Source organism: Biomphalaria glabrata, chromosome 9 (genome assembly GCF_947242115.1).
Source record: "Biomphalaria glabrata chromosome 9, xgBioGlab47.1, whole genome shotgun sequence".
Classification (NCBI taxonomy): domain Eukaryota; kingdom Metazoa; phylum Mollusca; class Gastropoda; family Planorbidae; genus Biomphalaria; species Biomphalaria glabrata.
Window position 1 is genome coordinate 44397225 of NC_074719.1, and position 25395 is coordinate 44422619.

General features: G+C 38.7%; 2 protein-coding genes across 3 annotated transcripts; both read right to left on the reverse strand.

The window, feature by feature from the left end:
• Positions 1–2129: 2129 nt before the first annotated feature.
• On the reverse strand, positions 2130–15024 carry LOC106071705 (uncharacterized). Of its 2 annotated transcripts, none has more exons than XM_013231877.2 (4): positions 14666–14836; positions 8272–8740; positions 7171–7362; positions 2130–4036 (listed from the first exon to the last, which is right to left on the reverse strand). In XM_013231877.2, the coding sequence occupies exons 2-4, from the start codon at positions 8725–8727 to the stop codon at positions 3848–3850; spliced, it is 837 nt and encodes a 278-aa protein (XP_013087331.2). In that variant the 5' UTR covers positions 8728–8740; positions 14666–14836; the 3' UTR covers positions 2130–3847. The 2 variants fall into 2 exon arrangements, with proteins under 2 accessions (XP_013087331.2, XP_013087324.2); XM_013231870.2 differs by lacking the exon at positions 14666–14836 and adding an exon at positions 14856–15024 and having other exon boundaries at positions 2131–4036.
• LOC129928408 (uncharacterized) lies at positions 11588–13128 on the reverse strand. Its single transcript, XM_056042654.1, has 2 exons — positions 13100–13128; positions 11588–12632 (listed from the first exon to the last, which is right to left on the reverse strand). Exons 1-2 carry the CDS (start codon positions 13126–13128, stop codon positions 11588–11590), a joined length of 1074 nt encoding a protein of 357 aa, XP_055898629.1.
• Positions 15025–25395: the final 10371 nt, after the last annotated feature.

A 25395-nucleotide genomic window follows, 5' to 3' on the forward strand; every position in this document is an offset into this window, starting at 1 on the left:
TGTTTAGCATCTAATTTATATGCTCGTTAATATATAACACTATGTAATAGTTAAGTACTTTTACGAAGACGTATATGCATTGAAAAGGAGTCGCTGTGGCTGAGTGGGGGGTGCAGAGTTCGAATTCTGGTGAAGACTGGGAATTTTAATTTCGGGATTTTTAGGGTGCCTCTGAGTCCACCCAGCTCTAACATTAGTTGGTCTTTGTGCTGGCCACATGACGTCATCGTTAAGCGTTGGCCACAGAAACATGGCTATTACTTCATCTGACCTACAGATCACAATATCTGAAAGGGGGACTTATGCTTTGAATGTCTTGAGACTTTTACTTTTGGGAGTTCGTTAATGAATGGGGTGTAAGAAGACTATGATTGTTAAAAGTGATATTGGCGTGTCTTTTTGCAAATGTGCTTATACATATATGATGACTTTGGTTTGTATTTTGTGCCCATAAAACTTCGACCTGCTAAATGGAAATGCCAGAAGAAAGAGCTTGAACCCTAGCACACCGATGCCTTGCTACTGTCAGGTGGGTTTAGTCGCTTAAGTAGGGTATGATATGATGGTCCCGTATCCCCAGCCTGAACAGAATAACACAAGAACCTAAAGTGCACGGCATGTAAAATACGAACATCGAATAACAGTTATTCAACTGAACAGTTAGTGAATAACAACAGTTATCAACATGAACAATATTTAATAATAATTAATTATAAGTTATCAACATATTTACATATACATCACTATCATTGAAGTCATCATTGAATTAATAATTAGTCTAATATCACGCCAATAAGTTTCCATAACACACCTTCACGCTCACACTCCATCTCGGCGCCCAACGTAACCTCAACTCCCTACACCTCAACAACAAGAGTTACTGCAAAACTCCAAGGGCGGGAAGGCGACACACTTTCCCATAGCCCAAAGCCTAACACCCCTTACAAAGGGGAAACACAAAACCAGCTACCCAGCCAACAAACGAAGCTCTCTCTCTCTTGCGGGAATTAAGGATGACGTAAACACACACACACACACGCAATATTCTAGACAACAAAACGCACTAAAAAGAAACTACTTCCTATACGCTAAAACACCAATATTAAATGCACGACATTCACGCGCGCACGACAGCTACGCCTCTGGCAAACCTTCCCCCTCCATCATTCGTTAAGTCGGGGATATTATTTCCATTTCACAAGTCAACTAAATATACCCCTCCCCCCCCCCCATCTTTTTTAACACACGATTTCTTTAAAACGAATTTGTTAACATGTTTTAGAAGATATACATTATGTATTAAGAAAAATGAACTATTCTGCATTATATTTTTTTTTAACTAGATCTAGATCTGGCTATCAAGTCAAACGCCCACTATTCCTCTTGGAGACAGGGGCGTAGCTAGGAATTTTCCATCGTTTGGGGGCCCGGGGGCTTGACCTCTTTGGGGGGCCCCTGGATTTTTTGCGTAATATTTAATTTTTAATGTAAAAAACACTTATTTGGGGGCCCCTTTCATGTGGGGGCCTGGGGGATTTTTAATTTCTCCCCCTCCTCCCCCACACTAGTTACGCCACTGCTTGGAGAGGTTCATATTAAAAGTTGTGCACATCAGTTTGCTCTTTGTTAATAAATTTGATTAAACAGTGGGAAAAAAAGTGAAAAAAAAAATGTTTAAAATATATAGTTTATTAATATTATGTAGCCTACACCGGATGCACCCAAAAAAGTTTTTTTTTATATGGATTTGCTTTCATTTTATGAAAATTTCCCAGCTTAGGCGTCCGCTTGATTTAACCGGCATTGAAGAGAGCACCTGACAGCAGGCGGCTTCCTGACGAGACAGCTGGAGATTTAATACTAAGGCCGCTGAATACACGTTTCAGTCGAAAAAGAAATCTCGCCTGAAAGAGAACCTAAACCGATCATCTGCAGGCAAAGTTTATGTCTGCACTGGATGTGGCAAAATATGTAGGTCACAGCTGGGACTGCGTAACCAGATGAAAAACCGTACCCCTCCTTAATCTTCAGACTCGCCTTATGATTATTATTATGAAAATCTTCAGTTGAGTATGATGAGAAATAATTAAGAACAAAAACTAATAAGAGCGAAAAACGCAACAATTTCAACACTACGGTACACATTTTTTATTTGTTTAGAACATTGACATTGACATTTTTAACAATGCTACTGAGATTTGAAAAAAATAATGTTATATATACTTCGTTAAATGCGTTGATTTAAAAAACGAACCCCAAATTGGAAGGAAACGTCCAGACTTTAAAAAAACGAACCCCAAATTGGGAGGAAACGTCCAAACTTTAAAAATGATACACAAATCCATCCATGCATTTCATCCTTATAACTAAGCAAAGTTCCCCTTTCAGACCTTGCGATCTATATTATATATTATTATAGGCCTATATACTCTTTTCTCTCCTAATTAACGATACTATCGTTGATTTGACTTTAATAAATTAAATTAATTTCTGGTTTTATAAACTTCAATTTGTGTTATATACAAAGAGCATGCATTCTCCAATAATACTATACTAAAAGTAACATTTTCTGATTACAAACAAAAATGTTATTGAAGTTTAATTATAACAGGGTAGAATGTGCATATGTGAAAAATGAACAATTCTGACAGAACGTGGACAAATAATTACGGAGATAAAGAGTTAATGCATTGAATTAAATTGTAAAATTCCCGTGGACATTCCCTACCATTCATGCCATTTTGAGCCTTCGTGAAGTTAAATGTTAAGATCGTATAGTCCTCAACTTGGTCTTACAATAGCATCGAGATATATATATAGTCCTCAACTTGGTCTTACAATAGCATCGAGATATATATATAGTCCTCAACTTGGTCTTACAATAGCATCGAGATATATGAGAAAACTTTCAATATCTTCAGTAAAAGAATTTCGCACCAATGGACCTCATTTACCAATCGTTAACAAACAACATTTAGCCACGTGATAATAATTGATAAAACAATGAAAATTACGTATCCCCTGACAGCCTTTATGGATTGCGTAATTTGTATAGAAGATATAGAGAACCACGTGTCAAAATGTTTGTTTACTATTGGTGAATGAGGTCCATTACGTCATATTGTTTTACTATACACCTATTACCAGTGGAAACAATGAAAAAAAAACGCGTTATTAACATACCATAAGAAAAAAAAAATGTAATGCATGATTACTAAGCAAATATACATAGGACCTAATAATACTGAATGGTTTATAACAATCCCAACAAAAAAGAGACAATTTAAAAATATTCACTCTAGGTCCAAGACATTCTAATATAAGAAAAGTCTAAAATATTCTTCTTTAGACCTTAATCCATTAGCCTTAACAGCACAGCCGTAGGGGAACAGGGCCAGCCTAAGATAATTGGCGGCCCAAATGAAAGAGAAGATTAAAAAAAATATACTGCGAAAAAAAAATTATGCAAATTATTAAAAACCTCTGACAATAACATTGAAGTCAAGTTTCGTTATTTCTTCTCTAATGAAATGAATCCTGTGTGAGCCCCCACCAATCGGAAGTCCTATGTGGCTGCCTAGTTTGCCTATGCCTAACGCCGGCCCTGAATGGACTATAGGCCTACTTTCATGAAAATGTTAAAAATTCAAATTGAAGTCTACAAACCCAAAACAGAATCCGCATAAACACTTCAGCTACGACATTGTTATAATCAAACAGAATACCTAGATCTACAAAATTGCGCTAGATAGGCCTATATGTGACGATTTCACAGCATGGAAATCTAAATTAAAACCAGCCACCCGCCTTTGTGTTAAGTCTACTAAAGTCTACATAGAAGGTTTTTCTATTTTTTGAAGGACGTTCGCACTGCTCCCTCTGGTGTGTAGAGGTGGCGTTGAAAGTCGTCGAATAGTTGCATGTTCCTCCAAGAGTAAGAGTCCTTGTCTACATAGTTGTCGCCCTTGTACCATTTCTTGGTCTTTTGTGAGCTGGCCTCTGTATGGCGTGCAAGATGCACAACTCTTCCTTTAATCTGCAGGGTATAAAAAGAAAACAGTTTGAGCAGCGAATTCTCTCGGAAGGTGTCTCTAATCATTGAAATGTCTCATAAATAATATTTAATTGTGTTCAATTGGGCTTGTATCCATTGTAATTAAATATTTCAAGCAGGATTTAATGTATGATTAAAGACGCAAAAGCTAGTCATATTCGACAAAAAATCGAAAATTCTGATTCTTCAAAGGAGCTATTCAGGATCACCGCTGAAATGTTAGGGGGAGCAAATAACGAACGTTTGCCGTCATCTATCCCACTATCTGAACTTCCTGATTCCTTCAATAGATTCTTCATTGGGAAGATTGAGCAGATTAGAAATGACATGCCATCCCTCTCATCACAGCTTGACCACTCTCCAATTTTTCAAAATACTCCTTTTTGCGAGTTTCAGCGTGTATCTGAAGATTATGTCAAAAGTACTATTTTGAAGATGCCAAATAAGTCATGTGACCTTGATCCCATTCCAACCTCCTTGCTCCTTGAATGTTTAGATGAGCTTGTACCTACAATTACCAACATTGTGAACTCTTCACTGACTTCAGGCATTGTACCACGGCAATTTAAGCATGCACTTGTCAGGCCCTTATTAAAGAAATCCAGTCTTGACCCGGAATGTCTAAAAAACTATCGCCCGGTATCAAATCTTCCCTTCCTGTCAAAGCTTCTGGAGCGCATCGTGTTAGCGCAAATTCTTTCTCATCTTGAACAGTACTGTCTCTTGGAAGAATTTCAATCTGCATATAGGAAGTGCCGTAGCACAGAGACAGCAGTGGTCAGGGTACTAAACGACTTACTTCACAATTCCGACAAAGGCCACATATCAATTCTTTCCATGCTGGACTTGTCCGCAGCCTTTGATACGCTAGACCATGAAATTATGATGGCCAGATTCTCTGCAACTTTTGGTTTAGCAGGAGTCGTCCTAAAGTGGCTTGGATCATACCTGACGGAACGCACCCAAAGTGTCGTTGTTAGCGGGACGGAATCAACAAGCTTACTTTTGAAGTACGGAGTACCCCAAGGATCAGTTCTAGGCCCAGTACTGTTCACTATGTACACATATCCACTCAGCGGTGTCATACGGCCAACCGGCATCTTATACCATTTCTTTGCCGATGACTCACAGTTATACGATTCATCAGTACCCTCAGAGGTGTCGCATCTGGCAGAGAAAATCAGTAGTACCGTTGCAAAGGTGAGCGATTGGATGGTTGAAAATAAACTCAAGATGAACGAAGACAAGACAGAAATAATTAAGATTGGCACTAGGAACAATGTCTCAAAAGTTGAAAGCACAGATTCTCTCTTTATCACTAACTGCCATGTTCCTTTTGTCCATGTAGTGCGGAATCTTGGAGTTTTCTTCGACTCAACACTATCTTTCGACCCACACATAAATCAGCTCTGCAAAGGTCTTTATCTGCAGCTGCGCAGATTAGGCCAGATCCGACCATATTTAACAACGGAGTCAACAAAAACGCTAGTTGTGGCATTCATACTCTCCCGCCTTGACTACTGCAGCGCCGTGCTAGCAGGTATACCTGATGACAAAATAGCCAAACTGCAACGTATACAGAACAACGCCGCTCGAATAGTCCTTAATAAAACTAGACAAGATTCTGCTACTACGCTCTTGCGCACGCTCCATTGGCTTCCCGTGAAAGCGAGAATCGATTACAAGGTCGCCACACTTTGTCATCAGTGTATATATAACAATGAGATGCCCTTGTACCTTAGCGAACTGATTACTCCATATGTCCCCCAGAGAGCCCTGCGCTCAATGGACTCAACGCTTTTAGTAGTGCCACGTTTCTCCCTCAAAAGCTACGGTCTGCGTGCTTTTTCAGTTCACGGACCAAAGGTTTGGAACTCACTCCCCATTGATCTCAGACAGCCTACATTTTGTTTGTTAACAGCGCTTTATAAATAAAATTATTATTATAATTATTGCTTTGAAAATTACAAACATTGTTATTTTAGACAGTTGCCTCCCTTTATGTAGATTTTTTTTTAAAGTAGAGATCAAGTGTTTTTTTTACAAAGCTTATATTTACTCACTCTGTCTGTCTGGTAAAAAGTTTGTACACGTTATTTCTCCGATACACATTCTCGGATCAAGTTGAAACTTTGCACAATTATTCATTGCCATAGACAAGACATGAGTCGATAAAAAATTAACCAATTTGTCTGTTAATTACTGGTAGTTACTTATTTTCTTTGCTAACAATAAGGTAAATCAATCCTTCAGTATTTACATGTATAGCTAAACATGTAGGGTTACGTCCCGTTAGAAAATTGAACACGTTATTTCTCTAAACCCATTCTCAAATCAAGTGTAAACTATAAACTATTATTTATTTTACCTAACAAAACATGAATCAATTTTTTTTTAAAGTTAACTAATAAGTCAATTAATTAGGAAACTTGGGGGAAACAAAAGAACAGTAGGTCTAAAAACTACTACAACAAAGACAAGGGTATGGTACTTTTTTTTTTTTACGCTGATTTGGCAGCGATTCTCTATCTGCACACCCTGATAACTTTTCTATGTCAATAAAAGTTACAGAAATTCCCCTTTCAAAGCTTGCGATCTAAAGGGCAGATGGTGTTAAGGAGTTCTGTTTCTCTGGCCAACGGTTAACGAGCAGAGTGTCATGTGGCCAGCACAACGAACAACCGTTTTAACTTTCCCCAACTAAAGTCAGGTAGCCATTAGAGTTGTGTGGACAATGGCGCCCTAAAAATCCCGAAATTCAAAATTCCTGTCTTCACCGAGATTCGAGCCCCGTACCCGAGGTTTGATAGCCAAGTGCTTGACCACTCAAGCATCGAGCCCCACAGCAGGTACTGGCCAGTGGAAATAAAAGAATTGTGGGATGTGCAAACAAAAATCAAAACCAACTAGAAAAGGTATGAATACCCCAACGCTTTTCAAATGTAATCTCACCTCCGCTGCAGGTAGAGAGAATAAGGCAACATCTAGTTTCACAGCTGAAACATTTTGTCATAAAGCTAAACATTTAAAGCTGTGAAATGACTTTGCATAGCACGGCTGAATGAAAATGTGTGTGCCTACTATTGACATAGATTCTAAACAGTTAAACATCTGACCTCAGCAAGTGGTAACTTATTGCGGGCGCTGCTCTCTATGGCTGCCTTGTTGATTGTCAGAGGCAGAGGCTTCCGACTGAACGTGCCAGTAGCGTAGTGAGCTCCGCGGTTGGTTTCAAACGTTGGAGCAACATCAAAAATCTGAACTTCATTCGGTTCTGCTTTGTTCTCTGTTTCCGGTGCAAACGTTATCTGTGTAAATAGTAGAGATGGCGTTTAGTATTTATTAGAGTGGAACTAGCTCTAATCACAAACCTAGCAGTTGAAAATTATTTGTTGAATAGTAATAATAATAGAAAGAAAAAAAAAAGACTATGATGAAAGTAAAACGCTACAGAAAATAGTCTTGCTTCGCCAATAAAGAGATAACCTTCGACCTAAACCAACGTTATTCGTTTCAAAATAAATGTGTTTAAGCTTCTTAAGATCAGTGAATTTGCAGGATTATTTTTTTTTATCTCAGTAACAGTGACATTGCGATGGTGGGGGAGGGGTGATGAGAATTAGAAAATCCCCGGTCCCGGACTTGAGGGGGGGGGGGCACCAAATGAGTGTTTTCTACATTAAATTTTAAATATTACGCAAAATGCAGAGGCCCCCCATAGAGGTCAAGCTGCCCCCCCGGGCACCCAAATGATGGAACATTTTTAATTACGCCCCTGCTCAGAAAGAGTTTTTATTGAACGCTGTGGCACAGTGGACAAAGGAGAAAAGAAGACTCCCCATTCGTTATACTGTTATTATGTTTAATCCACTAGTGTCAGACGCATTTTCTCAAGGATAATAAAGATATATTTCTATTATTATTATTTTACCATTATTATTATTATTCACACAAAGTAGGCTTCCTCTTCGAAATAGGATAGGCCTACAAAACATTGTAGTTCTACAGCCTATGATTTACTGATAAGCTTCATCTATTCATTTTTTGGACTAATCTGAAAAGTTTATTTTGTCATTTTTGTTCTATACAAATTATGTAATCCATAATGGCTGTCACGTGATACGTATTTTTCATTGTTTTTATATATATTATGATGTGGCTAAATGTGTTTATTTACGATTGGTGAATGAGGTCCATTGAATAATTAAACAGTAAACCTGGTCGTTTGCCTCATTGTCTATAGGCTGAGGTGTTGGAGTTTTATTTTGAAAGTCTTCGTCTGGTAGATCTTCTCTGTCTTCTTGTGGTGGTACGTCACCATCATCAGGCTTATCACGTGGCCAGGGCGTGGAACCCGCAGCGCCATTTTCTTTTTCTCTTCCCGTCTCTAAGTCGTCTTCAGCCAGACGTTCATTAGAATTTTCCCCGGATGAATCCTCGTCAACACCGTGCGTGCTTTCTTGAACTTCCGGTGTGGTCAAGGCCGACCTCGAGTTGTCGTCTGCTAGCAATACCAGTTGTGTGTCTTCGTTCTTCCCAGCGGTATCGTTGTCAGTTGGCGACGGGGTAACTTGACGTTCGAGCTCGTCGCTCTTGGAATCTTCCTGAACATCATCAGAATTCTTTAGTAATTCTTCTCCTTCAGTCTGGGCGACATCTTCCGGTTCTGACATGATCTTTAAAGAACTGTTGAACAAAATAATGTTTGAAGATATTAAAATATTAGACCTAATATGAATGTAAGAAATTTAATTTCACTAGTTGAGTCACAAAAGTAAATAATACAATAAAAATCAACACAAGTATCATTCGGTCATGTTGGTAAAAAAAATCAACTCATCATGTTTAAACCAAAGGTATAATATAAAATATAGGTCTCAGTTCTGGGGTTTAACTCTTTATCTTCGTAATTTTTTTCCACGTTCTGACAGAATAGTTCTTTTTTTTTTTTTTGTCACATTTGTACCTACTACCCTGTTATATTAAAATTTAAAAGCATTTTTGTTTGCAATCAGAAAACGTTACTTTTGGTGTAGAATTTTAGTTGAATGTATGCTCTTTTTATAATAAACAAAATTAAAGTTTATAAAAATAAAAAATTAATTAAATTTAATGGGGTCAAATAAACGATGATTTCGTCAATTAGGAGAGAAAGAGTTAAGCATTTTTATTCCAGGATTTTATTTTATAAATTATTATAACAACTTCTATTTGTTTGTAAAATGCTTTGCATGTTTCGGATGTTCATTCAGAGTTCTAGATAATCTACTTCCTAGTCAAAACCACCCGCAAAACGACGGGAGATGGCGGGTGGGGGGTATGAACCCGGGACCATTGAGATGACATAACGATACTCCAGCGCGCATGCCGCACAACCAGCCATACCATAAGCAAATGTTTTTTAAAACAGGTTTCGGATATTTCAAAGCAATAAAAGGTTCGAACCAGAGACCATTGGAACGACAGTTTTGAAGCACATACCATTCGACCAGGTTACCATTCTGGTATTCTGAGGACGAGAGAGAAGCCCTTACCTCATACTATTAATCTATTCCTTTTACAGCTTTAAGGTGACTGAATCCTGATTACTTTTGTCCACCAGGTGGGTTTAAAAAAAAAAGCTTTGAATGGAACGATTTTCACTCTTTTTTCCAGGTAGACAGTTTAAAGTATCTAGCGAGTAGGCCTGTATATCGCTAACTGTCGCCGTCCCCTCTTTTTCCTTTATTCTGTAGATTATTTAAACACGCATGCTCCGAACTGATCTGAACTAGTAGAACTGTGGTACTGACTGATCTAAACAAGTAGCCTAGGCCTAGGTTCCACCATGTGTTACAGACTGATCACATTTAGTAGTCTCCATCGTGAGTTACAGACTGATCACATTTAGTAGTCTCCATAGTGTGTTACAGACTGATCTCAATAAGTAGATTCCGTCGTGTGTTACAGACTGATCTAAATTAGTAGACTCCATCTTGTTACAGACTGAGCTCAATTAGTAGATTCCATCGTGTTACTGACTGATCTCAATTAGTAGATTCCACTGTGTGTTACAGACTGATCACATTTAGTAGTCTCCATCGTGAGTTACAGACTGATCACATTTAATAGTCTCCATAGTGTGTTACAGACTGATCTCAATTAGTAGACTCCATCGTGTTACTGAATGATCTCAATAAGTAGATTCCACCGTGTGTTACAGACTGATTTCAATTAGTAGACTCCATCGTGTTACTGACTGATCTCAATAAGTAGACTCTACCGTGTGTAATGGTGTGTTACAGACTGATCTCAATTAGTAGACTTCACCGTGTCTACAGATTTCTACGAGTTGGCTACGCCGTGTGTTACAGACTGATATCAAGTAGTAGACTCCACATTGTGCAAAAGATATTTTGCTGACGCTCGACGTTAGCGTTATCTGAACCCTAACCGGCTGACGTGTTAAGTCTCTATAGAAAACAATAGTCAGATCGCCCACTACCGTCCCCACTGCCCTTACATTAGCTTTATGCCAGGTCAACACGGTTACACGCCACTTGAGAGCAGTCGTACGAGAGAGGCAGAGAGACTATTCTATAGGCACCATTCTAACAGTGCTATGTGTTTGCTCTTTAGAGCGTAAAAATATCAGTGTCTGTATTTACATATCGTGACCCCTGACCTTTGCTCGACTTGCCAGGATTCAGCGGCGTGACGATTCAACATTTCAATTCGAATCACCCAAGACATTTTCCTCTTATAGGCCTACATTCGTTTTTAATATGGGATCGTACATATTAACAGTTTATAATCTTTAGATAGGAAATAATAAAACTGATAAAGTGAGTGAAAAGGTAGCCCTACTACTAAACAACAAAAACATTAAAAATACTTTTTTTTCAAAAAGACAATACCGCCTTTACACAACTTATAAAGCGATTGTTTTTTTCTCTAAATAACTAATGAATGATAGATTAAAAAACAACGGAACATTTTACCACGCTCTCAGCCCGAGAAAGAATCCTGATTAAGCGAATGTATAGATCTACCACTTTTTTTATGATATTCCAATAATTTGGCCTTTAGATCTAGATTCTAGACTAAGAAGACGATGCGTGAAATTTTCCTGAACATTAATTTATAAATAATGCCTTACATTCGAAATTCTTGAACGCGTTAGTCCTTTCAAAACCGATGTTGGATCTAGACCTAGAATCCGAGATCAAGATCTCTAGCCAAATTTAAATTTTTATTTTTTTTTTTACTTGAAAAAAATATAAAAGTCAAACTTGAGTTTTCCCCATATGGCCAACGAGCTAGTAATTCTTTTTCTCAGCGATGTACATCAACTGTTAAATTTCTAGGAAAATCGTTATAGCAGTTTTTGAGATCAGAGTCCAAGTTTCTCCACCCACACTCCATTTCCGAGTTCCAGGAAGTTTTGACTTGAATTGAGGTAATATAAAAACAAAAGGAAACGAAACTACATTTTCTATCATGATAACTTCGTTCAAGATGATTGAAGATATTAATCATTAGTTCATCAATCGGTCACATTATACCTTCATTGACTCTGCCTGTCAGGCAATGACCCTTGCAAAGGTAACGGTCAGTGAGCCAGTTGTCTGTGAACCATTTGTCCTTTGAACAAAGACCTTCGGCTTTGGGTGACCTAATTGTCGTGAACGAATTATCATATAACCAGTTGTCTGTGAACCATTTGTCCTTTGAACAAAGACCTTCGGCTTTGGGTGACCTAATTGTCGTGAACGAATTATCATATAACCAGTTGTCTGTGAACCATTTGTCCTTTGAACAAAGACCTTCGGCTTTGGGTGACCTAATTGTCGTGAACGAATTATCATATAACCAGTTGTCTGTGAACCATTTGTCCTTTGAACAAAGACCTTCGGCTTTGGGTGACCTAATTGTCGTGAACGAATTATCATATAACCAGTTGTCTGTGAACCATTTGTCCTTTGAACAAAGACCTTCGGCTTTGGGTGACCTAATTGTCGTGAACGAATTATCATATAACCAGTTGTCTGTGAACCATTTGTCCTTTGAACAAAGACCTTCGGCTTTGGGTGACCTAATTGTCGTGAACGAATTATCATATAACCAGTTGTCTGTGAACCATTTGTCCTTTGAACAAAGACCTTCGGCTTTGGGTGACCTAATTGTCGTGAACGAATTATCATATAACCAGTTGTCTGTGAACCATTTGTCCTTTGAACAAAGACCTTCGGCTTTGGGTGACCTAATTGTCGTGAACGAATTATCATATAACCAGTTGTCTGTGAACCATTTGTCCTTTGAACAAAGACCTTCGGCTTTGGGTGACCTAATTGTCGTGAACGAATTATCATATAACCAGTTGTCTGTGAACCATTTGTCCTTTGAACAAAGACCTTCGGCTTTGGGTGACCTAATTGTCGTGAACGAATTATCATATAACCAGTTGTCTGTGAACCATTTGTCCTTTGAACAAAGACCTTCGGCTTTGGGTGACCTAATTGTCGTGAACGAATTATCATATAACCAGTTGTCTGTGAACCATTTGTCCTTTGAACAAAGACCTTCGGCTTTGGGTGACCTAATTGTCGTGAACGAATTATCATATAAACAGTTGTCTGTGAACCATTTGTCTTTGAACAGTGCCGCACATGTCACTTGTGATACCTATACGACTAAACGTGAAAAAAAAACAACACCTTTCGGCTGCACGTTGCGAAAAAAGTGGGCTGATATACTACAAAATTGTAGACTACATTGAAATCCTAGTAAAAGTTGAATTTAAAACAAGGTTTCAAAGACAGTTTGTGTGGAAACACAAACTCAAAATCGGCCCCCGAAGTGGTCCACCTAGGCAGGTAAAAAGGCAGGTTTCAATAATATTTTCAGAAATAATATCAGAGTGAAAATCTATCAAAGGCAAAAGACAGAGAAAAATGGAGAAAGAAGGTTTACAGATCTTGTGTGGTGCCCCAACGGTCCAGCAGACCAAGGGATAGGTGAAAATGAAATGAATGTTGGTAAAACAACGAAAAGAAGGGCCGCAACCAATTGCTTTTATTTAGCGTGTCATCCATGTTCCAATATGCACTCACTTATTCGAAAAGGTGTTCAACAAACAAAAGTTATTTTAGAGTTAACAAATTTCTAGTTTACATCAGGATTCGAATAGGTCATCCCAGGGCCGGTAATAGGAGGCCTTATGCGAAATGAGTTTGATGGCCCCAAATGAAAAAAAAAACACGGACAAAAAAATAAAATTACGCAATTTATTAAAAACCTAACTGATCTATATGTTTAGAGAATATGCATTAAAAATTATACCATAATATAAAACTGAATTTTACATTTTAGAATGCAATAATAAAAAAAAGTGAAATATAGACCACATATCTTGTTCCATTTCGATCCGGACATATCATACATCAGTATTGGTTTTATATTTATTATCACATTCAATAAAACAAAACTCAAATCTAGATGTTTTGTTTCGCAAATAATTTTTTTAAAAAATCACAATTGTAACCTCTGTAACAAATTAACACATAAAAAAAAAGAAAAAAGTAAATTTCCCCTTTCAGACCTTAGGCCGATTTGACATATTGATCAAATTGGGCCCCGTGTCAGCCAAGGGCCCCGCAATTTAGCCTACGTTTAGCATGCATAAACAAAAGTTATTTTAGAGTTAACAAATTTCTAGTTTAGAGTTAACAACTTTCTAGTTTCCCCTTTCAGACCTTAGGCCGATTTGACATATTGATCAAATTGGGCCCCGTGTCAGCCAAGGACCCCGCAATTTAGCCTACGTTTAGCATGCATAAACAAAAGTTATTTTAGAGTTAACAAATTTCTAGTTTAGAGTTAACAAATTTCTAGTTTCCCCTTTCAGACCTTAGGCCGATTTGACATATTGATCAAATTGGGCCCCGTGTCAGCCAAGGGCCCCGCAATTTAGCCTACGTTTAGCATGCACAAACAAAAGTTATTTTAGAGTTAACAAATTTCTAGTTTACATCAGGATTCGAATAGGTCATCCCAGGGCCGGTCTTAGGTAATAGAAATGAGTTTGATGGCCCATATCATTCATGTCTCTTGTCACAGGATTTTGAAAGATATATGACTTAGAGTGTCTTAAAGGATTAGCATATTTAGTATACCATACGATAGACGTAACTTTAATTAAGCCACTGGCGCCTACCTAAGTTGAGCTGCTTCCTATGCATGTTGCATAATAAAAGTTGATATAGGCCTCATGATGTAATTAATAGTAAAAGTTGTTACTTTAAAAAAAATGTAGATGATGGGCCTCGAAAGCATCCATTAAATTGGGCCTCGCAATTTGTAAGGCCGGCCCTGCTTGAAGCACAAGTATTTTAATATCCAACACCTAAGCATTCTCATTTATTGACAAAATTAAATTGATAAATATTCTAAATATTGGCTAAACATAATTTTTACAGGTCACCCTAGAAGTCAAATTTAAAATTTTGTTAGTTATGTCTTTATTCACTATAAGATAATTAAAATTTGGATTCGGACCATTACTTATAACATTTATTGTCTGTTAGATCTAATTATTTTCCTAGTTTATAAAACATGGTTCGGCACACTTACCGTTAAGAAAATTAGTTAAAGCGACACAGATGTTTCTTTTTTAAAGAAATGTATGGATGATAAAAATTACAATTCATTGTACATAATATATAGCTTAATAGCCCCTGTACATAATTAGCAATATCTGATTGCTGCTTATTAATGTTTACCGATGTTTCAATAACGTAAGTAATAATAAATCAATACACACTTTTTAATGCTGGATGATATCCCGGGGTCCTTCACAATCAACCGTGTTCAGTGTGCTGCCTTAAAAAAGGGGGTAAAAGATTTGTAGAATTACCCGTAAAGCAGGCCATGATTTTTTGAACAGAGCACTTAGCAACCTTTGATTGATTTGTTAGGGAAACATAGTTGGTGGCAATCAGATCAAGACCAACTAGCCTATATAATTTCTGAAAGGCCCCCGTAGGCCCTATTAATCGCTATGTAATGTTATGCCTTAAGAGGAAAAAAAATGTTCACTATTCTAGGTCACCTAGCTTGCTTTTCAGAGTCGTCGCCGATTTTTGTTTTACAAGAGAGGTACTATAATTACAAAGCTTTAATCAACTCACTCTGTCTGTCTGTTTGTTTGTCTGTCTGTCCCTCTGTATGTATGTACGATAAAAAGTTTGTACACGTTATTTCTCCCATACCCAATATCGGATTAAACCGAAATTTTGAACAATTATTTCTTTTACCTGACAAAACAAAAGGATTGATGATGTGGAAGCAGATCTGCAACAGCTTGGGGTTCGGGCGAGGAGACGAAAGGCCCAGGAGAGATCTGAATGGAGGGATGTGTTGAAGCAGGCCAGAGTCCTCCATGGGCTGTGGCGCCACCGGGATGGATGGATGGACAAAACAAAAAAAAATACAGTTAGTTAATTAAGTTTTTATTAACTATTGGTTATTGGTTATTTTGTTTATCTTGAACAAAGGGAAAGAACTCGTGGCATAAGTTAAAATAGTCCCCTTAAGGACTCTTGAGTCCTGAGTGAGCATTTTTTTATGCATTTAAGAAATGATCATGTAAACATTCATCAAGATACCCCCCTATTCTCTCCCCCTGTCACAACTGGTCCAGACAAGTGATAGGATCATAGCGCATTGAGAAAGCTAAAAGCTTAAAAAGTAAATTAGTAAAAATATTTCTAATCGCACAGATTTAACAGATTTATTGTGTCTATATGAATCACATGACTGATCCAAACTAAATGATGCAATTACACTTAATGTAAGCTTGTTTTTTTTTAAAAAGAAAGTTTTTCTTGTAGTCTTAAAGTCTTGTCCCTACAATACTCACTTAAAAATTGGCATTGAGCCACTTTTAAGTCTTACGAGCCTCGATGAAAGACGTGGTCCTTAAATCCTAGATCCCACTACAGTATGCGCCCCTGTAAGAGAAGTCCTAGGCCTATATTTGTTCGATTCATTGCGTGGCCTGTTAGTGACTGTCTTGTAGTCAACTGACCGTTTCAGATTTTCAGCGAGACTCCTAAATTTGGTTGCAAGATCACATTATTTAGTAAGGTCGTGTATGCATTTGGTGACTAATTTGCTTTAGTTTCTCTCAGGCTTTTACTCGTACTCTCTTGGATTGACTTTCTTATGGAAACCCATCAAATGGTGGGGAAAAAAGATTTCCTAGAGAGTAGAGCGTGTTTTATTTCGTCGGGGAGGGGGTTAATCCGCTAAAACTTCCCCCATGCCATTTTGATCTTCGCTTCTCTTGAATAATGTGTCCTTAAAAAAAAAAATAGATCTATTAGTCACAGTTAAGTGCACAAGATACAATCTGCTGGGCTGCCAAAAGAGAAGCTTTAAAAAATCACACATATTCATATTACCGACACGAACTTTCACAGGTAGACCGGTAGACCTACGAAAAATGCCACGTTTATGATTGCCAATTATTCTATTATTATTTTTTAATTACAGCATACAAAGTCTCACAGCCTTCACTTGAATACTTAATTAAAAATGTGATATCATTTAAATAGTTTGAAAAAAAAAAACATTCTTAACTAGACCTATTCAAAGATGTATGACAATTATCGTTTAATCTTTGATTTGGCTCCACGAGAATGCACGGTTACATAGCGTAAGAAAGTACTCCTTCACTATTCCAATCCGTCATCATAAGAGTCAGACCAGCCATTGCTTTCCTGTTGTCCAAATAAATCTTCCCTTGTCGATCCCCATTACGAGTCCCTGGCACGGATGAATGTTCATCTAATCATGTTCATCGAATCATGTTCTTCGAATCATGTTCATCGAATCATGTTCATCGGGGATCAGACTCAAAATTTTTTTTTTTTTAAGTTTAACATCAACCTAACAAATGTAGTCGATGATTCCATTTAAAAAAAATATGCCTTAAAAGATTTTTTTTTTTAAATTGCTAATGCGTTTGCATTTTGTTTGCAGAGTTTCTCTGTATCAGTATCACGAACAAGTCTGGTCATGAAGAGGGCTCAGCAATCAATATAGTGAAAATCCAAAAGGCTGCGGTTCCTCCTTCTCCGTTGTATGCCTCAGATTTGGATTTTATATTCCCGCCATAATTAAACTGCTAATTTATTTCCTCTTATGACTAAAGGGCTCGCAAAGACCTTCCTTCAGGGAGCAGTACCAGGAAAAAGAAGAAGAGGCAGACAGAGAAAGCGATGGGAAGACAACATAAAAGAATGGACGGGCCTGCCGTTGAAAGAGGTTCTAAGGCAAAAGACGGAGAGGAATGGAGATAGACGGTCGACAAATCTTTCATGGTGCCCCAACTGTCCAACAGACTAAGGGATAGGTAAAGGTACATGAAGAGGACTCAGCAATCAACATAGGGAAGATCTCAAAGATAAGATAAGATAAGATAATTTAATTGATCCAATCAAATGGAAATTCAGTTTGACTACAATTGACAACCTCAAGGTAACTACTTTACAAAAACAATATGGATGATGATTCATAGGCAGTGGTTCTTCCTTCTCGGTTTTATGCCTCAGACTTGGGTTTTATACCCCCGCCATAATTAAACTGCTAACCCTTTTCCTCCTATGACTAGTAAACTCGCAAAAACCATCCTTCGGGGAACAGCACCAGGAAAAAGAAGAAGAGGCAGACAAAGAAAACGATGGGAAGACAACATAAAAGAATGGACGGGCCTGCCGTTGAAAGAGGTTCTATCTAAGGCAAAATACAGAGAGGAATGGAGAAAGACGGTCGACAAATCTTGTATGGTTCCCCAACGGTCCAACAGACTGAAGGATAGGTAAAAGTACAAAGGTAAATGACTAGTGAACTTTGCCCTTGTGGAGTGTCACCAGTGCATGCCGATCGTGTCCTACAAAGTTGCATTTTCCATCGAGAAGCGCGAACAAGAGTCTAGCCCCAAAACACTCTTATAGGAAAAAAAACAACTTTTTGGAGAGCTGCCTGGTCTGGTAACTACAGCGCCGGAGGATATTACAGCTACCCGTCGCCTCAGCGTGGCTCTCTGGTGGAAACATCCAGAGGTGGATCTGGACAGGCTAAGAACGAGTAGCGAACCAGGCCTTCTAGCAGGTCTCCCTGTGTGAGCTTTTTTTTTTTTTATCTCACTCGGGGTGGGGATGGAACAAGTAACCTGCAACCCAGTCCAAAAAGTCCGCCACGCCGTTCCACAAAGGGGGTCGTCATCAGTTCCGGATTGCTGGATTGGCGGCCCTTGCACGGAATAGTGGCGGTTACATTATAGGAATATGAGACAAGCTCCCCGCAGTTAGCGCTGTCCTTGACACTTATAGCGGGTGACTTAAGATTCGGGGACGGGGCGCTGTGTACACGGCACGGCGCGGTCTGGCCCAGTCAACCGATATGACCGCCTACCGTTGGGTGCCCTCAGACAGGACAGGGGTGAAGAGCCCCATGTCCAGGCCTGGTGGTTGGATAAAAGCCTTTCTAACCATCAACGGGATAATGGCGCCTCCGGCGCCGATTCCCTACTGGACTTCATCGAAGGTAACTACAGCGCAGTTCACCTCGTATACCGAACTAATCATCTGAACCATCCAACATACTGAGGTTGTGTGGATAAGTTTGTATTCTGTCATTTTCTATCGCACGTAGGTCTATAATGAAAATAAAGCCCGTAGGTCTAGAATTCAGGTCTCTAATTAACATGCACGATTAGATCACAACATGGATTATCGTAGAACATAATTACCTTCTGTTTTGAAGGGACTTCTGTAGTTTATAATAATATCAGAAGATGTAATGGAATATTATGAAATTTTGGCGGGGGGAGGGGGGCAAATAGAAAGAATTATGTTATGTATGTAAAAGTTGTGTTGTTTTAAAATCTCGACGCATTTAAATATAATGTTCTCAACTTTTAGGCCTAATATTCACTTGTATAATCGGCTTCCTCTTCTTTGACGCCCCCCCCCCTTTTTCCTTTTTTTTTTTACACACACGGAACATCCAATCAACCCTTCTACGTTACGCCAGTCAACACACACACACACACACATTGATTCAACAGATTTTCCGCCGTAGTCTGTTGCAATTACAATTCTTGCTTGAAAAAGTTGCTGGACAGCCATGCACCTCTAGTCACTCGTACAGTCTCAGTTAGGCCATCCGCACCCTGGATGACGGAAGACATAAAGACTACCAAACTTATTCGCCGACGTGCCGAACGTACATTTCAAAAGACAGGTCTGACGATACATCGACAAATATACATACTAGAAAAAAACAAGGTTAACCGTATGATTAGAGACGCAAAAGCTAGTCATATTCGACAAAAAAACGAAACTTCTAATTCTTCAAAGGAGCTATTTAGAATCACTGATGAAATGTTAGGGGAAGCAAATAACGAACGTTTGCCGTCATCTATCCCAGTATCTGAACTCCCTGATTCCTTCAATAGATTCTTCATTGGCTAGATTGAGCAAATCAGAAATGACATGCCATCCCTCTCATCACAGCTTGACCACTCTCCAATCTTTCAAAATTCTCCGTTTTGCGAGTTTCAGCGTGTATCTGAAGATTATGTCAAAAGTACTATTTTAAAGATGCCAAATAAGTCATGTGACCTTGATACCCATTCCAACCTCCTTGCTCCTTAAATGTTTCGACTAAAACTTTTTTAGATTGTCATTTTAGCTGTCATGTTTGTGTTTGTAATGTTACACGCCCACACTCTTCACAACACTAAACATGGAAGTTGGACACTGCGTTCTCTAAACGGTTAACACAAGAGATGAAAGACACCCTTAAGGCTCAAGCGGAATCTATATCTATGACAAGAGAAACAATAATCAGTAAAAGCTCTTTATGGTGTGCAGCCTTCATTGGCCGTCAGTGATGGTGATTCAGGCTACGGTACTAAGCAAAGAGGATAGTCGACGACTAGACGGCAATTGTAAAAAGCTTTACATGTTTCGGATGTTCCTTCAGAGTTGAAGATAATCTACTCCCTTGTCCAAACCTCCCGCACGACGACGGGGGATGGCAGCGGGCAGTTTATGAACCCGGGACCATCGAGACGACCGAACGACAGCCCAACGCGCATACCGCACCACCAGGCAGCCACCCAACAATTGCATGAAACTCAGAAATAAAGACAACGAAAGGTCCAAGCTACTCATGTACAAATGTGGCTTTATAGAAAATTTACAATAATTAAAGAAAAAAATTTTTTTGATTAAAAACATTTTTTTTTTCACTTTTTTTTAAATTATTTTTTTGCTTTTTTAATTAAATTTTTTTGTTTACTTTTTTTAAAAATACCTTTCAGTGGCCCCCGAAAGGGGAAAAGACGCTATTAGTTTTGTGTAGTCTGTCTGTCCGTCCGTCCGTCCGTCCCGTTTTTATCTCGTAAACCAGAAAAGATTTTGAAAATCCGACATCATGGTATTTTAGACCATTCAAAGTTGTGATGCAATGGCTACTTTTTCTTTTCTGAAAGCGAAAAATTGAATTTTTAAAATCAACTATGCAAGCAGTTTTTTTTTTCATAAAAATACACCATTTTTATAACTATTAATAGTAACAAACATAAGAGGCTTGTAAGTAAGGGAAATAGCTATTTACCATATTTTAAACACATTCATGCAAGCGGTTTTAGATTTTTTGTCAAGAAATATTATTTTTTATAAATGTATGGCTAAATTAAATAAGCGCAGTCATATTAATTATTACATTAACAAAAAATGTTTATTTTTTTTTTGAAGAGACAAAATCTTTTTAATAAGCATAATAATGGAACATAATTTTAAACAACAATTAATAAGCATATTTTCAAATTAACGCGTGAACTGCAACATATACAATGCATACTAAACGAAAGGAATTTTTTTTTTACGGAAATGTGTTGTTGTTTTTTTGAGACTTTGAATAAGAGATTAACCCTTTACAAAACAATTAGATCAATTAGATAATCATTTTATGACATCAGTTAGGCCAGGTTCTCATCTAGCTTCACCTTCACTTTCAGCTATCTCTTGGTCTGCTGGACCGTTGGGGCACCACACAGGATCTGTCAACTTTCTTTCTCCATTCTGCTCTGTCTTTTGCCTTTGATAGAATTTCATAACGATATTCTTTCTGAAAATATTAAAACCTGCCTTTTTACCTACCTGGGTGGACCACTTCGGGGGCCGATTTTGAGTTTGTTTCCACACAAACTGTCTTTGTAACCTTGTTTATTTTTTTTAATTTTTTTACAATCCATTTCAATATGTGCTCGGATCCATTGGAGAACCGTTGCTGTTGTTGTTGAGCTTTATCTGATCTGATCTTATATAATGCAGACGTTACTTCAAAGGGCTTTCCTGAGTTGTTTCACATAGGAGTCATCAGGTTTTCAAGCTTTGGAGGACTGTTTTTGCGTCGGTCAGAAAGACAATCTGACTGATCGGCGTACTTGAGTGGTTTACTAGCAGCTAGTACTAGTGTCTCCTTTCTGCTCTGTGACTGTCACAAAGCTCACTTGTTGCAACCGGCCTGGGGCGGGTACCACACACGTCAGCCCCAAAGGCCGCTCTGATTATTACATCATAAGCCAGAGGTTCTCAACCTTTTTAGCTTGGCTACCCCTTTTTCCTATTCACAACAATTAATGCGGCAAACGCCCAACAGTAAAATTATTTTCGTTCATAAACATAAAAAACTGTGCTTTTGCTAATTGTATAAAATGTAATCCATATGTGAATAATTGTTATGTCTGGAAAAGCCATGTATCCCCAAAAAATATAGGCTATTATTAAAAATTTGAAAATGAAAGTAGGCCTAAACAACCAGATTTCAGTTACTGATAATAAAGAGAAATTATTTTTGCTTAATCGCTATTTATAGAGCTCAATAAGCTCTTTCTTTCTCCGGAACACCTTCATCTTTGACTGTGAATAGACTTCTGGCAAGCGCTAAAGGTACGACAAATTATTTTAAAAAAAAATGTTTTCGATGGTCTTAGGCGACCCCCGGCAAATCGTCATTCGAACCCCCGAGGGGCGATCCACAGGTTGAGAACCCCTGTCTAAAGCCCGACATTCAGTACGACAAGGAATGGTTATGGAATCAGGGACAACCGAGACGACAGCCCAGAGCACATACCATACGCCATCTTATCTTATCTTATATAATACAGACGTTACTTCCAAAAAAAAAGATGATTACGTCCTACTCGTCATGCATTTAGTCATGTATATTAACCAATGACTTAAATTCTGCCAAGTCACTGGTTTTCCTGGCTGGCTCAGGCAACCCGTTCCATGCTCTTAATAGCGATAATTTGGCTGAATAAGTGGCGACAAAAAGTCGTGTCTACTAGCAGGGGCGGACTGGTATATGGGCATTAGGGCAAATGCCCCGTAGGCCTGTGCCCTAATGGGCGGTAGGGCCACGTAATGGACCTCATATATAACATAATAAATTGTTAAAGGTTTTATAATATTCTCTTGTAAAAGAGGCCCTCCAAGCGTCGTTTTTTTTTTAATATTGTACAGACTTTGCAGTGTAATGTTAATTTAATCTAACACATTTTCCGAAATAATGTAATAACCTACATCCGCAGACAGTGGATCCATCCTTTTAGGGCCTAGGCACTTAGTGATTAAAAAACAACGTTGCATAAGGCTTAGGCCTATATTTCTTATCAGAATATAGTGTTCACTTTATGATTGTGTTCAGTTATCGATACATTGTTAAACTTAAACGAATGATTTTCAGGACAGGTAGGCCTAAAATTGGATGTCCATAATATGATACACAATTTGTGAGCTGGATATTTATAGTATATACAGAATTGCCAGGGCCGGTATTAGCGTCCAGTCCGCCCCTGAAGAGTAGTGTCTTGAGACAATTAAGGAATTTGACTTTGATTTATTCGAGTAGGCATTAACAAGTTACGTAATGAAATGAAGACTAGAGATAGGGCATTAGGAATAGAAGTGTGGGAAACGAAGACTATGAAAAGGACGATGACTCTTGTGAGAGATGGAGGTGAGAGTGAATTCCCTTGTGATAACTCTTCAAATGGTTGTTACATGAATTTTAAAGTAGTAAAAAATAATTGATTAAAATTAGGCCTATTTGAATCCACACATGCTTGCGTTCATTGTGAGATGCATTATCAAAACTTTCATTATTTTTAATTTTTAACAAATGAAGCTCTTCAAAATCGACACTAGCAGCTGGGAAAAAGTGGCACTGGATAGATCTACATGGAGAGCGAACAATCAGAAAGGGTCCCGGATTGCAGATGCAATACACAACAGTAGTAGAAAGAAGGGTGAAAATGCAACGGCGCCTGGTGATTACCTGTGACCGCTGCTGTGCATCAAGGATTGGCCTCTTTAGTCACACAAGAAGTTGCAAAGGGAAAAGATCGTCCCTCGAGACGTAAAATGCAACAGAATTAGACTAGCAATAGATGTAGGCCAAAAGAGAACAAATTAGAGGAAGCTTTTAAAAACTTCTCTGTGACTGAGGTAGAAAAAAGCTGGACGTTTATGCGTGATACAATCTACCAAACATCATCACTGGTCTTTGGAAACAAAACCAAGAAAAGCGAAGACTGGTTTGAAGCTAGTCTACCAGAAATGGAAACTGCCACTACGAACAAGAGAGCAGCCATGCTAATCTACAAGAAGGATCCCACCCCAAGCAACTTAAAAAGGCTCAGAGCTGCACGTAACAATGCCCAAAGAGTAGCGAGACAATGTGCTAACAAATACTGGCAGGAGCTATGCGAAGAAATTCAATCTTGTGCCGACTGTGGTAACATAAGAGGACTATATGAGGGCATGAGAAAAGCCTTTGGACCTCACACCAGCAAGTGTGCTCCGCTCAAGTCAAAAGATGGCTCAATCATCAGTGATCGTGCGCTGCAAATGGAACGATGGGTTGAACACTATGCAGAACTCTACCAGATTGAAAATGCCATCTCACCAAATGCTGTTTCCAACTTCCCATCACTTCCAGTTTTGACGGAATTAGACGAAACGCCCTCAGTAAAGGAGCTGAGCATTGCCATTGACATGCTTGCACATGGGAAAACACCCGGAGGAGATGGCATTCCTGCTGAAGTAATTCAGGCTGGAAAACATGCCCTAATCAAACCACTCCATGAACTGCTAAGCTTGTGCTGGGAACAAGGAATGGTCCCCCAGGAATTGAAGGACTCCAACATTGTTACAATTTATAAAAATAAAGGCGACCGCTCTGATTGTAACAATTACAGAGGCATCTCACTGCTTAGCATAGTCGGAAAGGCTTTTGCTAGAGTATTACTAAAGCGATTACAGATCCTGGCAGATCGTGTTTATCCAGAGTCGCAGTGTGGCTTTAGGGCAGGTAGATCTACAACAGATATGATTTTCTATCTTTGGCAGCTACAGGAGAAGAGCAGAGAACAAAAGCAGCCCCTCTTCATAGCATTTATTGATTTGACCAAGGCCTTTGACCTTGTTAGCAGAAGCGGTCTGTTTGCTGTACTAGAGAGAATCGGCTGCCCAAATAAGTTAAGAAAACTAGTGTCAGCTTTTCACGAAAATATGCAGGGCACCGTTCAGTTTGAAAGTTCTTCCTCCAGGCCATTCTCCATTAAGAGCGGTGTCAAACAAGGATGTGTACTGGCCCCTACACTATTTGGCATCTTCTTCTCAGTCGTACTATCCAGTGCTTTTAAATCCCTGGAAGAGGGAATATACATCTATAGCAGATCCGATGGAAGGCTCTTTAACCTGGCACGTCTTAAAGCCAAAACGAAAAGGCGTCGTATCTTGATAAGGGAGCTGCTGTTTGCCGATGACGCGGCACTCGTATCTCACTCACAAGGAGGTCTACAGAAGCTAGTAAACGCCTTAGCAGCTGCTTGTCAAGAGTTTAGCCTTACTATAAGTCTCTCCAAGACCGAAATCCTGGCACAAGACGTCGCAGAAATACCTATAATACAAATTGGGAACCACACCCTTTCAGTGGTGCAGGAATTTACCTACTTGGGTTCAACAATTGTCAGTAACCTAGACTTAGACATCGAGCTGACAAAAAGGATAGGAAAAGCTACCACAGCATTGGCAAAACTCTCCAAGCGCGTCTGGGAAAATGGTAAATTGACCACAGCGACCAAAATCCTAGTCTACAACGCCTGTGTTGTGAGCACTCTCCTTTATGGCAGTGAGAGCTGGTCAACATACATGTACCAAGAGCACAGATTGAATAGTTTCCACTTGCGCTGCCTGAGACGCATAATGGGCATCTCTTGG